At 42.3% G+C, this 14,649-nt stretch overlaps 2 protein-coding genes across 6 annotated transcripts in view; one reads left to right on the forward strand and one right to left on the reverse strand.

Annotated features, from left to right (window-relative positions):
- Nucleotides 1–1,624: 1,624 nt before the first annotated feature.
- daxx (death-domain associated protein) lies at nt 1,625–8,659 on the reverse strand. 4 transcript variants are annotated; one of them, XR_003443160.2, is made up of 12 exons: nt 8,310–8,608; nt 7,277–7,377; nt 6,884–7,116; nt 6,160–6,534; nt 5,903–6,034; nt 5,053–5,169; nt 4,578–4,809; nt 4,312–4,481; nt 3,877–4,072; nt 3,204–3,669; nt 2,900–3,009; nt 1,625–2,101 (listed from the first exon to the last, which is right to left on the reverse strand). XR_003443160.2 is itself a non-coding variant. In XM_027163618.2 (12 exons), exons 3-12 carry the CDS (start codon nt 7,091–7,093, stop codon nt 2,042–2,044), a joined length of 2,088 nt encoding a protein of 695 aa, XP_027019419.2. In that variant the 5' UTR covers nt 7,094–7,116; nt 7,277–7,377; nt 8,536–8,659; the 3' UTR covers nt 1,625–2,041. The 4 variants fall into 4 exon arrangements, 3 of the variants coding, with proteins under 3 accessions (XP_027019419.2, XP_027019417.2, XP_027019420.2); XM_027163618.2 differs by having other exon boundaries at nt 2,900–3,029; nt 8,536–8,659; XM_027163616.2 differs by having other exon boundaries at nt 2,900–3,029; nt 8,310–8,606.
- A 665-nt stretch (nt 8,660–9,324) lies between these two features.
- rxrba (retinoid x receptor, beta a) overlaps nt 9,325–14,649 on the forward strand; it is a 22,699-nt gene continuing 17,374 nt past the window's right edge. For both annotated transcript variants that reach the window (XM_027163621.2, XM_027163622.2), the window contains exon 1: nt 9,325–9,428. In XM_027163621.2, coding sequence (XP_027019422.1) covers nt 9,353–9,428 — 76 coding nt within the window. In that variant the 5' untranslated portion in view covers nt 9,325–9,352. The remainder of the gene's footprint in view (nt 9,429–14,649) is intronic.

Consider the following 14,649-nt stretch of genomic DNA (forward strand, 5'->3'; position numbering starts at 1 on the left):
GTGTGCGGTTGGATAACTAACCCTGGTGATCGCCTCGGTGGATAACCCCAGCCCTGGATTTAATTGTGATATTTTGTTTTGTCTGTTTAGAAGTTGCGTAAAGTGTTTGTTTTTATTATTTCTTTCCTTTGATCGTCTTTATTTGTGTATTTGTACGTCACTGCACCTTTTTTTTTTTTTTTTTTTTTTTTTTTTTTTTAAAGTGAAGACATCTTTCTTTTTGTTGTTTCTGTAATGTTGGTTTGGGCCGTTATTAAGGGCTTTTTAGATTGAGCATATTAAGGGAGTTTTTAACTGTAAGTATTTAATAAACATTGTACTTTTTATGATGCCCAGGTTTCTTGCCTACACTTATTTTAAGAGAACCGAACTTGTGATCTGATAACAAACACTGGGGTTTACTTCTATTTCCTGGGTTTAACCCTCCCAGGTGGCGTAGTCAAACTGGTTCCAAATAGATAAACTTGGGTTTGTGTATGATAAGCTGTACGGCTCTCACGCGTACCTCCTAACACACCACACCGCTCCCGCCACACACTCATGTCGCTTTCTTCTCTACAACATTAGAAGGATATGGCCATTTTTGTCCTGAGGACGAGAAGAATGAAGAGAGAGAGCAAAATTTGTTGTTTTGACCTTTTGCGGGGTTATGGCTGCAAATTCACTACAGAGGTCTGCACTGACTTGCTCCATCACTGTTCTCCATTTTGTAGGCGTAGTCACGTTTGTGTGCGTACTCGCCAGTGCATAATTGTGAAGAATGTCAATGTCTGATTGGGCATGATGGGTGCATCACTTCATCACCCACTCATCTTCACCAGAAAGTTTGTAGAATCTTTATCAATGATTACTCTTAAGACTTTCCAAACCCCAGTCTGAAGCCACTGTATGTGTTGCTGACTTCGAAATTGAAAAATATGCGAAACACCCAGATGACAAATCTGAAGGACTGTGTGTCAAAGATTTTCTGCTTTAATAAAAAACTAAACCATGAAAGTTCAAAGAAACCAGTTTTAAAAGTTAATAAATTAGCTTGGCCAAATAAAATACTGACCAAAAATTAAGAAACTTAAACTTACCCCAGTTTTTCAACCCTACAGAGTTTCAATCATTTATATAAATCACACACGAACCATTGAGGAGCACAAGAAGAAACGAGAGTAAAAACATTCCACTTCCAGATAACTACTGAAATCCAATAAAATCCAGATGAAGATATGATGGTGAACGTGGTCTTGTGAGGTGGAGAGTATTGTGGATGGTGTGTTTAGGAGGTGATGCAGGTTGGAATTTTGGGTTTTCAGCAGCTCTATTTGTATTGCCCAATTGCACAGCCTTAAGAGCATGCATATCATGAATGCTGGGTCTTGTTTGTTTTCTGGAGAATCTACTGGTAACTTGTTTGCCATGTAGCAATAAAAATATACTAAAAACCTGGATTATTCTGGTTAGTCACATTGTACTGATATTATTTTGAACAATACTGTACATCATTTTCCCCATACATAATCACAGGTTACTTTTGATGGTAGACACGTGACTGACCTGCTGATCATTTTCATAGCAGGTTGTGATGCTCATGAAGTGCCTGTGTGTTGTATTTTAAAAAACACCCTACTAAATGTACACAAAAATAGGTTTTTATTGAGTTTGTAAGGGAACTCAACAGAAAAATAAATTAGGCCTTTGTTGTTTAATTAACTTTAATTACACAGGTATAAAGACCAAACTTTTATCATATTTCAAAAAATGAATATTCAAATACTATAGAACATTACAATGGAAAAAAAACCATTAAGATACCCTGAAATTGTATAGCTGAGCCAGACGGCCAGTGCAGCTAGCGGTGTTCGTTTAAAAGGTAACTGTGTAGCAACAATATGACGTAATACAAAAGAGTTTTTTAGTCAGCCTGATTTTTCACTTCAAAATGCCATCTGACACACAGAAGTGGATGTGGACCAGAACGTGGATGAGCACCTGTAGATTTGAAGCAATGAGGTTTATGGAAAAGAGAAATTTCCACAGCAGTGCAGTCAGTTCAGTCTGAATCAGAGAGAATGATCACCTCATCTGGGTCACACTGGGTGGCAACATTCACCTGCCAAATGGAACAAATTTATTTAGTCACATCTTACTTTCACAACTATCAGAGATAAGAACAACAGGAACTGAAAATACATGTAATATACATTTGCGCATAATCTCTCACACACACGCACACGAACCCTCTCTCACATGCTCGCCCCCTCTCTCTCACATGCTCGCCCCCTCTCTCTCACATGCTCGCCCTCTCTCTCACATGCTCGCCCTCTCTCTCACATGCTCGCCCCCTCTCTCTCACATGCTCGCCCCCTCTCTCTCACATGCTCGCCCTCTCTCTCACATGCTCGCCCCCTCTCTCACATGCTCGCCCCCTCTCTCACATGCTCGCCCCCTCTCTCTCACATGCTCGCCCCCTCTCTCTCACATGCTCGCCCCCTCTCTCTCACATGCTCGCCCTCTCTCTCACATGCTCGCCCCCTCTCTCTCACATGCTCGCCCCCTCTCTCTCACATGCTCGCCCCCTCTCTCTCACATGCTCGCCCCCTCTCTCTCACATGCTCGCCCTCTCTCTCTCACATGCTCGCCCTCTCTCTCACATGCTCGCCCCCTCTCTCTCACATGCTCGCCCCCTCTCTCTCACATGCTCGCCCCCTCTCTCTCACATGCTCGCCCCCTCTCTCTCACATGCTCGCCCTCTCTCTCACATGCTCGCCCCCTCTCTCTCACATGCTCGCCCCCTCTCTCTCACATGCACGCGCGAGAGAGAAAGGGCACGCACGCGCGTGAGAGAGGGTGCCCTCTTACACGCGCCCTCTCTCTCACACGCGTGCACACGCCTCTCACTCACACATACCTTGTGCTTTTTAGGAGGTGGTGTAGAGCGAGTGCTGCTGACCAGATCCTGAGTGGGTGTGTCTGCCCGGGTGGAGTCCACCAGCACAGGGCTACAGGTCACTTTCACATCTGGAGAGACGTCACGGTCACTAAACACAACATAAACACTAAGTTTCGTTACACTACATGGTACATCCACAGAAGTGTGTATTTTCCCTTGAAATACTCAAGGCTTCACCTCCGTTTTATTTTTTTCACTCAATTTATGTCTTTAGAGCCAATGCTACCAAGTGAGTGCTTTTCTTTTTCTCTGGAGTCTGTACCTCATTTCGCTCCGTCTGATGTTGCCATTCTGGACGACGTGGTTCTCCTTACATTCCCGTTTCCTCTTGTTGTTACACGTCTCATTAGTGACCTCAGGCAGAATGGATATGGTGCTGATGCAGTCATCAGGAATCTCGGGAATCTCCGTGGTTTGGCTGATGTTGGAGTCGGCTATGGAGCAGCTGTTAGAAACGAGAAGCTCGTTATCTCCAGATGGAGGTTTCAGGACACCTGAATTACTGTGGCTCACTGACGACAAGGAGGAACTGTCACTAGGATGTTTTTCTGTAGTAGTGCTGCCATGTGTCATGCTGTCCGACTGTGGGACCTCATCAGCACTTTCTCCTGCATCTCCACAGCCAGGTGATTTAACTGATAGACACGAGCCCTCACTGCTGGGCTGCACAATGTCATCAATCATACTCAGATGCTCCTCCTCCTCCTCTTCCTCATTGTCTTCCTCATCTGAAATAGTTCATAAATTAATAAGTAGGTTTATTCTGCTGTAATAAATTAAAGGTAGCAGCTGTGGAGCTGTAGTGCCTCAGGAACAGAGCTGTGTATAGCGACACCTACACCTTCAGGTGTGGCCCAAAACAATGACAGGTTTCTGTGCTGTAAGGACTACATGTTAATTAAAGGGCTCAACTTTTTGTCCCTAAACTGTCCCACCTGGTCTGACTTGTGCTGCACTGGCCTGGATCTCCTCCTCAATATCAGGATCTGAAGAATCATCGTCTTCATCCTCCTCCTCATCCTCCTCCTCTTCTTCTTCTTCTGCTTCATCCTCTTCTGCCTCCTGGTCATTTTCATGTTCCTCCCCACTCCTCTCACCGTTCTCAGTTTTCACAGCCTCCTGCTGCTCGCTCTGTGTACCAAAGAGAACGGGGTTAGTGCTTTATTTAGGGAGAACACAAACTATCAGATCTTGTCTCGTCCAGCCGAGCCATTTACAGGGAAGTTAAAAATGTGAAAGAAGTAAAAGTTTGGTTCTTCTCTCAGATCTTTCTTCATGCTTTTCGGTGTATTTCTGCTATTTTAGTGTACAGTAGAAGCCCAGCCTGGAAACTGGTCACTTGTTCCCATCCCATTGATAACCCTTTTCACCTCCTTTTTCTGTTTCTCCTTCCCCAGACGTTTTCTCCTCTCCTCCTCCTCTGTGTCGTCTTGTATGTGGGCGTATTTGTTGATGACCTCCTCTAGGGAGCCGAGAGCCACCTCTCTGTTGGAGCGCAGCTTCTGGGCTAACATGTGATTGGTGAGGGCAGGATCTGCGGCTAGAACAAACAGGAACAGCACAGTTGTGAGTAAAACACAAAACCAGTAAAAGTATGTTTCACTGTGCATCAAACATGAACTCAATGATAGATTACTGGGTTTGTAGGCATCAGTCAGGTGAGAGCCAAAGTTGTAGACCATGTCCAGGTGGCGCCTCTCCTGCAGCCTGCTGCCCGTCTCACGGAACGCATCCTGCGCAATCTGCGCCTCCTGCTTACGGCTCAGCATCAGCTTGTGGCGCTCGTTGGCGCGTTTCACCACCTGCAAGATGTCCCTGTAATCCGGAGGGTTCTGCTGGACCTCGGGGTTGTTTAGGAATCGCTCAATCTAAAGCAAGTGAGAGGAAAAACGTGGCAAAGCCAGAGATAGGAGAGATGTAGGCTTTACTACAGACAGACAAGCTTTGGACTCCCTGCAGGTTGGCGAAACATCTGTGGAACATTTGGGCATTTTATCATCATGTGTGTTACATAAAATAATGGATCACCCACAGACTTTTCTATACACTGACTCAGACTACTTCAGTGTACGGAGAACAAAACAGCAACATACTGTAGGGTCTGTAGATACCTTCTTGTTGAGCTCTGGGTATCGAGTGCCACTGTAGCGAATCCTCTGCTCGATGACTCTGCCCGTGAGAGTGCTACAGTTCTTCAGCTCACACAGTTTATCGTAGATCTTCATTAACTGAAACCGCAATTCAGTTACAGCAGGAGGTTACAGTAACGGAAGAACAGTTTTTATGCAACGTAAATGTGTAGACAATTTCACCTCAACTCTGCTCCTAACACTGGATAATAAACTGATCAGAGATCGGTGATGCAAAAGGTTTCTTTTCTCTTACATTCACTCACTGAATAATGTGTACAACGTGACAGCTGACAGAGTCAGAGGTAAAAGGGGAGACAGAATACATCAAGCCTTTGTGGACAAATCACTAGCTCCAGTTCTTTAATTAGAACTGATGTGCATTGTACAGACGGATCTTATTCCTCCATCATGAGCTCAAACTGAAGGGAACCCGATTTTACGGGATGAAAAATGAAGTGAACTGGTTAGTGTTCTGGTTAGTGCCTGTCACGGCACAATTAGACAGAGTGCTGTTTTTTCTGACTGGAAGTTAATCTGCAGGTTAGATTTAAACTGAATAAAATAAAGTGCACCACAAAGCTGAGTGTTTTTTTCGGCTGGAAAGAGAGAATAAATCTTGTTCATGTGGTCATATATTTTATACAACGTAGATCAATAGTTTAATATTTATAGATTTAATAACCACACAGTGACAGCGTTGTGACAGTACAAATATATATATATACACACACATACACACACAATATACAGTATATTATATATATATATATAAATAAAGGACCAGCTTTATGGCCACATGAGAATTTCTCCAGAGGATCCTGAGACTTACTCTGCGTTTGAGTTTATGCTCCTGGATGTAGCTCGAGTCTTCCTTCTCCAGATCATCCAAACTCAGATCTCTCTCCTGCAGCCGTTTGATTTCATCACTGTGAACCTTCAGCAAGTTCTCCAGGTATGCTATCTGTGAGACAGAGAGAGAGTGAGAGAGAGAGAGAGAGACAGATTTTCAAGGCTCTCTCAAATCAGAAGCATCAAAATGACACACACACACACACGCAGAGCCTGGGACTGCAGATGAACCTCTACCTGTCTCCTGGAGGCTCGTTTACTTTTTCTTTCCTCTTCCCCGACTTCTGTCTGCCTGGAGGCAGCGTCATCTTTCACCTCTGCACTCGGATTTCCTTCCTGGTCTCGGCTCTTGGTTTTCTCCTGCTTTTTGGTGTTGTGTGACTGAATAGTGACCCTCCGTTTGGATGAGTGTTGTTTCAGTATGGTACAGAGCTCGTTGATGTAAACAAAGGTTTTGGTAGGCTGGTTCTGGGCTCGGGTCAGACAGCGACCCACGGCGTTCCGGAACTCCACAGACAATAGGAAGTCAGGCGAGGACTTGGAATATTTTGTCCTCAGGAAGTCCAAGACCTGCGGGTGCTCTCGCGTGTGTTCGACACAGTGACCCACAAACTGAGCGAGAATAAAGAGAGACACTTTCATGAGAGGGAGGATTAGAAAGAAAAAGAGGACAGAATGTTGAAAATGTGCAATGCTCCAACAAACTTATAATTCACCATCCAGAATTTGAGGAATCGATATGAATTTATCCAATTCACTTCACCATGTGGATAATTATTTTTTTTTTAGATCATCAGAGAAGACCACCAGCTGAAAATAAAGTCTCGAATTTAAGGTCCTGCAAAGCTCCGTGGTCCAGGAACAAATCCATTCCAAAAGATTTGATTTAATATTAACTTAGCCAACCTTAGCCATGTATATACAGTATTTAACATCTATATTATGTTACACACACACACACCTCGCCAAAGAGCTTCTCGTTCTCCAGTTTCAGCACATGGATCTCCTTCCTGGCAGAAGCGAAAGGAGACTCGGGGATGTGTGTGGGTGGCGGCTGCGGGAGCTTTGACGTCCGAGGGTATGTGGAAGAAGATGACGATGATGAAGGTTCTTCCACATCGTCATCGTCGAGGATTACGATGCTTTCTATCACCTTTGTAACAGCTGCCATCAATGACAGGAGCTAGTAAGAATCTGAGATCAAAGGGTTTCACAGTTAATATCTCTGATCCACATCCACAAGAAAAAAGCCTTCAGTTACACAGACGATTAACTGAAGGACAGACACACGACAAGGATCAACTGCTTCTGATGGAATATTGTGTGTTAAAGGTATCATCGGGTGGTTAATTACCCTTGAGGAGGGCAGCTGTCGATATTCAGGCATACAGTGGAGGATGTAGGAACTACAGTGACATCAAGAGGCCTAGTTTTGTTTCTCCAGCCGTTTCATACCTGCACATCAGAGAATAAAAAACAACTTATTTGCTGTGATCCCTGCCGTGAATAAAACGCAGCACAGATCACAAACCTTTACCCAAGACGTGCCCTTGTATACAGTGGACATAAAAGGTTGACACACCTGTACAGTAATCTGGTTGCATTAGTATACACACCCCTGGACTAATACAGTACTCAACACTCTACACTTTTATTCCCTGTATAAAGCTCCTACAGTGAGGGGATCTGCTGTACACACATCAGAACACTCCTCAGATTTTACACAGGGTTCAGATCCTAGCTCCGAGCCGAGATCATCATCTTCTGAAGTCATCCCTTCGTTGACTCCGTATCTGTGTCTCGAGTCGTTTTCGCTGCTGGGAGGTGAAATGTATCTGTCTGAGACGCCTGAAGGTGCCATACAGACTGGTACTGAAGCTATTCAGTATCACTCAGTGTCGTGCTCCCACCACCATGCTTCACACGTTTCACCACGTGTTTACAGGTAATTTAAGTTTGAGCACGAGCTTGAATTTGATTGGTTCCTTCTCACTAAGGTCACATGACCCATCAGTAAAAGGTGTGTAGTGTTTTTTCCTCCCCTTGAATCATTTGTACTTTTTTCACCTGAATGTTGTTGGTTTCACATTAAATCACTTGTATTTAAACATGAACTCTGTCTCCTGAAGCTACATTAACTTCATGTGAATGGTTTCAGCCTATAATGAGCTCGTGCTCTGTGACACGTCCGTTAGAACTAACGCTGTTTCTGTAGCTAGCTGTTAGCTGTTAGCATGTTAGCCTGTTAGCCGTTAGCCTGTCTAAGCTAGCCCGTGTTCAGCGTGTGTTCCCGTCTGTAAACAACACCTCCGGCTGTTTAATGTCACATCATGAACATTTTCTACACAACAATCTGTACACAAAGTACTGAGTAACAACAAACTTACACACGCACGCGCGCTCTTGAACACAAACGCTCACTTTAACACGTCCAGGTTGCCAAGTCTTTGTGTGAAAATCCACGTAAAATCGGTTCCTTAAATATCGCAGTGTAACAACACAAAACGTGCTAAAATCCAGCAGCACAAACTCCTACAGTCTGTATGTAGAGTTACAGTTAAAACACAGTGCGACGGCGGAATAAAACATCGTCTAAAAGCTACATAAACACACCCGCAAAGGAAAAGGCGGATATGGCAACAACCAGCTCGCTGATTCGCTCGCCTCGATAGCGATAAACCGATTGAACAGCACGTCTTCTTCGTTTAAAGCCCAGCTGAGCGTTACATGTCTCTCCGTGCTGCCCCCTGAAGTCCTCATGTGAGTGACTGCATACATGAACCTAGTAAGTCTATATAATCATCTACATCAGGGGTGCTAAACTCAAATTCACAGTGGGCCAAAATATAAAACAGATAAAGTCACGGGCCAAACTAAATATTTATTGAAAAATTAACTGCAACTGATATGTAATGTTCAACCTTTTCCATATGGAAACAAACTTTAGTTTTACTTGAACACAGGATTTGGAACAACCAGAGCTTGATATTACAAACACATAAGAAATTAAATTTGAAATAAAAGACACATCAGTGGTGTTCATTTCTTATTTAAATAAATTATGTCTCTCATTGTATCATTTTAAGTTTCTTTTTGAAGTGGATCTTTTTCAAAACCAACAACAAAACAACCAAAAATAATAATTTCATCCAATGAAATCCAACTTTTCGACTATTAACAGTTGATGCCTTGGAGTAGAAAAAGTGCATAAAGAAAACATATATTCAAACTCAGTTTTCTACATTCTGATTTACTCTGCACATTGATCACATTGATTCTTGCCTTTATATGGGCACACGATGTCGCAAACTTTGACCATACACTTTTTGACAAACTCTCCCTCATTAAAGGGCCGGGCAGATTTTGCACTCTGCTGCCACAATAAAGCTTTACAGCCTTTACAGCAGCTTCACTTTTTGATTTTGTTTTCATGAACATAGTCTGCCGGGAAACCAGATTTTTTTTTTCATCTCCTCCGCCTTCTGGAGCTTCTGCTTTACGTCCAGGTCCTTATACTTCTCATAATGTTTCGTTTCATAGTGTCGTCTTCTTATGTTATACTCTTTCGTTACAGACACGTTAGCTCCGTTAGCACACAAGACAAACAGGTCTGTCCTTTATATTCGTGAACAGATAATCTGCCTCCCACCTGCCTTGAAAGCTCCTATTGTCCATCTTTTGTTTGAACATTTTTGTGGAGGGTGATTTAGAGTGATGATGAGAGAAGATGTGACTGTAGCATGGGTGTTAACGACTGTCAACAGAATGAGGGGCGCTTGCTGTTCGTTATCTATACCTTAGATGTCGCCATGTATACGGCAGTACATTGGAACGAATGCGTCAATTGAGTCGCCATCTTGGTACGGGGGACCCCCTCTTGTTAATGCATTAGCATCAATGTAGGTAAAGAAATAAAATCACCATAAATCGTCATGAATACGATTTCTAGGTTTTTTGGTTCATTCCAAAGGTCAGACATGTATTTATCATTAAGTCCAGAGAAAATTTAAGGTTTTGATATTAAGATAATCTACTTTTTAATATAATGCATGTGCTAGTAGGTGTAAGTTTATTAGTTACATTCTTCCACTTGAGTAAACTTCAAATGAACAATCACTACTTACCTTATAGCCTACTGCATGCAACACTGCTACAATGGTGTGTGTGTGTGTGTATGTATATATATATATATATATATATATATATATATATATATATATATATAAATATACACACACACATATATATTACCTTACCTTATAGCCTACTGCATGCAACACTGCTACAATGGTGTGACTATACATGTTAATTTAAACATTTAAATTGTATTGGTTTATTAAATATGATACACAAAGCAATTTGCAGGTGGAAGCAAATCACAAATGTGAGAGGAACATAATGTGAAAGTTAGATAGTTGAGGTGCCAAAGACTGTTGAATCTTTTATTTATTCCTTTCCCGCAATACTTTTGCCACGCGTCAATTCAGTGGCAAGGCATTCTGGGATTTGTAGTATTAGCGGAGCATGCGGCTAGCCAGCTGTAATGCACATTTGATATGATCTCGCGGGCCAAATATAATTATTTGACACCCCTGATCTACATCTATGAGACACACAGACACACCAGACACATGACACACAGACACCATACACAGAGAGACATCAGATGAGAGACACCAGACACACAGACACCAGACACACAGAGACCTTCGATACAGAGACAGCAGACACAACGACACACCAGACACAGAGACACACAGACACACTACACGCAGACACACCAGACACACAGAGACACCAGACACCAGTCCCATGACACACCAGACACACCAGATGGGAGACACCAGACACACAGAGACACCAGATGAGAGACACCAGACACAGAGACACCAGATACACAGAGACACCGGATGAGAGACACCAGACACACAGAGACACCAAACACACAGAGACACCAGATGCAGACACACAGTGACACCAGACACACAGAGACAGCAGACACAGATACACTAGACACACAGAGACACCAGACACACAGATACACCAGGGCCCGTATCCCTAAAGAAATTTTGTGCAAAAAGTGGCTCCTAGCGGCCAAATTCTAAGAAAATTCTCAGAGTCATGACGTTTTCTTAGAATTTCCCCTAAAAGTGACACGAAAATCCCAGTTAATATAAAAGCTATTCCTCAAGATTCCTAGCGCTTAAAAGGGCTCCTAAGGTGAGATCTGCTAAGAGCAGGGAAGAGGACTTTTAGTGGCTTAGGAGTTCCCCTAAGCAGCTGCACAAAATGGCCAACAGAGGAGGCAGGAGAGATGTCCTGCAAACACTGGATGACAGGGAATTATTGAGACGCTACAGATTGGATCGTGCAGGAATCATGTTTGTGGTGGATCTCCTTAGAGATGCAATTACTTCACCAACTCGACGCCACAACGCTATTACACCGGAGAAGAAAGTAATCACAGACATTGATAAAAGCTGAGCCGTGTTACCCTAGTTAAGACCACAGTGAGTTGTAACGTTGTAATTTCTACTTCATTAAGGACAGCCCCTTGAGATAGGTCATCTTGTTTTCAATGGGGTCCATATGGGAGTGAAAGTACAAAATATGCCAGCTAGGATATTAATATGAGCAAATAAGACACGAATCATTATTTGAACAGGGTGTAAGAGCTTAAGTTTTCACATATTTTAGATTCTAATGTTAGGCTATAACCCCTACAGCTTACTATTCATTTTCCAGATATTTTCTTGAATGTGAAATATTATTTACAATTACAGTCTGCATAAGATTAGAGTGTATAATTATGTTTATTGATTTGAGGGTACATCCTTTGCTCATTATCACCAAAAGTTCATTTTCATCAAACTTGTAGGATCAACCAATCACGGCTTTTGAAATGATTAGTCATACCTAGCAACGGGGTCAACCACACCTCCTCACTAAGATAGGATTTTCCATCCATTCCTTGCTCAGAGTTCACTGAAAATGTTCTGGAATCACTTCTAAGCTAAAACTCCTGGCAAGGAATTTTTAGGTTAAGTTAGGAGCTCTCTGAGAGGATTCTCAGAATCTTTAGGGATACGGGCCCAGATGAGAGACACCAGACACACAGAGACACCAGGCGAGAGACACCAGACGAGAGACACTAGACACAGAGAGACACCAGACACAGAGAGACACACAGAGACACCAGACACACAGATACACTCGATACAAAGACAGCAGACACACAGAGACACCAAACACACAGAGACACCAGACACACAGACACCACATGACCCCAGGACCGCATGTACATTTAATCCAGTTCTGGCTCAACACATATACAGTGTTTTACATGTATATTCATACACAACTTGAGTGTAACATCTCCATTTGGTACATTTGTATAGAATCAGTGACTAATCAGAAGATTGGGAGTTCAAGCCCCAGTTTTACCTGATTTACATCACAATTCTTAATAAACCTACAATAATGACACAGTGTTTTAGTAAGTAATGTATTCCTCATGCATGGCAGTGTATAAGGAAGTGAAAGCTGTCCACCTCTTAGACTCATACAGAATGCAGGCTAGTTTTTAACCTTCCTAAATTCTCCATCCTGTGCTTGGTCCTGTACTATATTTAAAACATTGCGCTTGGTCCTGTACCATATTTAAAACATTGATGCTTGCCTACAAAGCAAAAAACCGACCAGGACCCACTTACCTCGAAGCATTTCTCACTGCTCCACTGCTCCACACTCCCTCTGGTCCTCCAGCACTGCTCACACTACTCAACTGCTCCACAATCCCTCTGGTCCTCTAGCACTGCTCCACAATCCCCCTGATCCTCCAGCACTGCACCACTGCTCCCACTGCTCCACAGCTCAACTGCTCCACACTCCCTCTGATCCTCCAACACTGCTCACACTGCTCTACTGCTCCCACCACCGCTCAGATTACAAGGAAGGTATCAAGACTTTTCCCTGTTCTCAGAGTCCCTAACCTAGTGAACCACAGTCAGGATGGATTTATTGACAGAGACTTCTAAAGCTTATATCGAGCCTTCTATCTATAGTTTCTATCTGAAGCACGTCTTTGCCTCACTCCGGATTAGGGCATCTGCTAAATGGTACAAATGTAAATGTAAACAAAATAAAAATTTGTCTCTCCAGGTCAGGATTAACTTACGGGGTGTGCCTGAAATACCAGGTTTTGTTTACTTATTTGTTTGTTTCTGTTTGCTGTTGTAAAGGTTAGGGTTCTCTCTGTATCTCAAACCTGCTTTTGGATCCACCCCTGAACATGAACTTTCCAAACATGATTCAGAAACACATCTAGTGCTGCATGTAATGTCTAAGGTTCTGCTAGTAGAAATGGTGTTGCCATGTTTTCCAATGTGGCTGCTATGCAGTTGCAAGATGGTGCTCATTGGTTGTCGGATGAATCACAGCTGGATAGAATGTTACCACAGTTTCTTGCTAGGTGGTTGCTAAGGAATATTATTTGGGTCCACCTTAGCTAACACACATATCACACTATTAACCACAGAGTAGAACCTAGAACACTTTAGCAACTACCCAGTGACACCAATGCAACCAACCGCACTGCAATAGTAATCACCTAAAATATCATAGAAACCACTTAGCAACACCGTAGCCATCTCCTGGATTAAAATGGTAAGAGTTGAACAAAACTATCTGCAATACCTTAGCAACCACCTAGTAACACACTAGCAGCCACCAAGAATAACATAGAAACTAAGAACTTCTGAATGATTTTAACTGTCAAGCCAAAATCCAAATTTATCTCATCTCCTGAGCTCCTACTCTAAAGATGTAAATGTATTATTTTAAATTATTATAAATCTTTCCCAGTTAAATCTTTAGTTAATCAGTGTGTCTGAATGCTCTGTGTGAGTGGGATATATGTCGTAGCTCCAATGTATTTAGACCTGAATTTAGACCGTTTGCTAACTGGATTAAATGCCTGGAGCTGGTTCTCCTTTTGATGCCACATTCAACCACTTAGAATTTAAAATAGTTTTTTTGTGCTGTTTATTTTCTGCTGAGGAGAAATTTATGAATATCTCAATATGAAACTAGCCTTACAGCAGTTAGAGACACAATGAACCCAAACTTAGTGAAAACACACCTCTCAGTTTCTACAAACCTCACACAATCTTCTCAGGGATGAGATGTTCACAGACAGCAATGTGCCCAAGTTACGATGAAGCTAGTCCAAATGAAAGCTCTGAAACATTGTAGAAATTTAAAAATTATTTACTAAACAATTTACAAAACATCAAAAAACATTTACATAATCTATCAAATGGAAATTCTACGAGCCAACAAGTAGACTATGATTTAAATATGTATAGAATATAGAATAGGATATGATATCACTTATGTCCTACACCATGAGTCCAATAATGCTTTTTATACCCCAGTATGAGTGAATTCTCAAACCTGACTGGTCATGTGGATTATTTCTGTATAACATGAGTGAGAACAGGAACTTGTCTCTCTGACGTTTCACATCATTAAATCTAACCATAAACCACAGTGTAACAACCATAAAAATGTGTGACATAAATAAAAATGAATGTTCATTTATAAATTAGACATTGTACTCATTAGCAGTGATTTCTGTGGTGTCACTGGAATAACACACCCTAGGCTGCATTATACAGTTATATGATACCCAAATCATACCCATCTTTTTAATAAAGCTGATGTCCT

This window comes from Tachysurus fulvidraco, chromosome 7 (assembly GCF_022655615.1).
Source record: "Tachysurus fulvidraco isolate hzauxx_2018 chromosome 7, HZAU_PFXX_2.0, whole genome shotgun sequence".
NCBI lineage: Eukaryota > Metazoa > Chordata > Actinopteri > Siluriformes > Bagridae > Tachysurus > Tachysurus fulvidraco.

Coding starts and splice junctions, on each gene's coding strand:
- daxx (XM_027163618.2), bottom strand. CDS start 7,093: ATGGCAGCTGTTACAAAGGTGATAGAAAGCATCGTAATCCTCGACGAT. Junction 6,535..6,883: donor ACGAGAAGCTCTTTGGCGAG/GTGTGTGTGTGT, acceptor ATTCTCGCTCAG/TTTGTGGGTCACTGTGTCGA. Junction 4,810..5,052: donor ACCCAGAGCTCAACAAGAAG/GTATCTACAGAC, acceptor CACTTGCTTTAG/ATTGAGCGATTCCTAAACAA.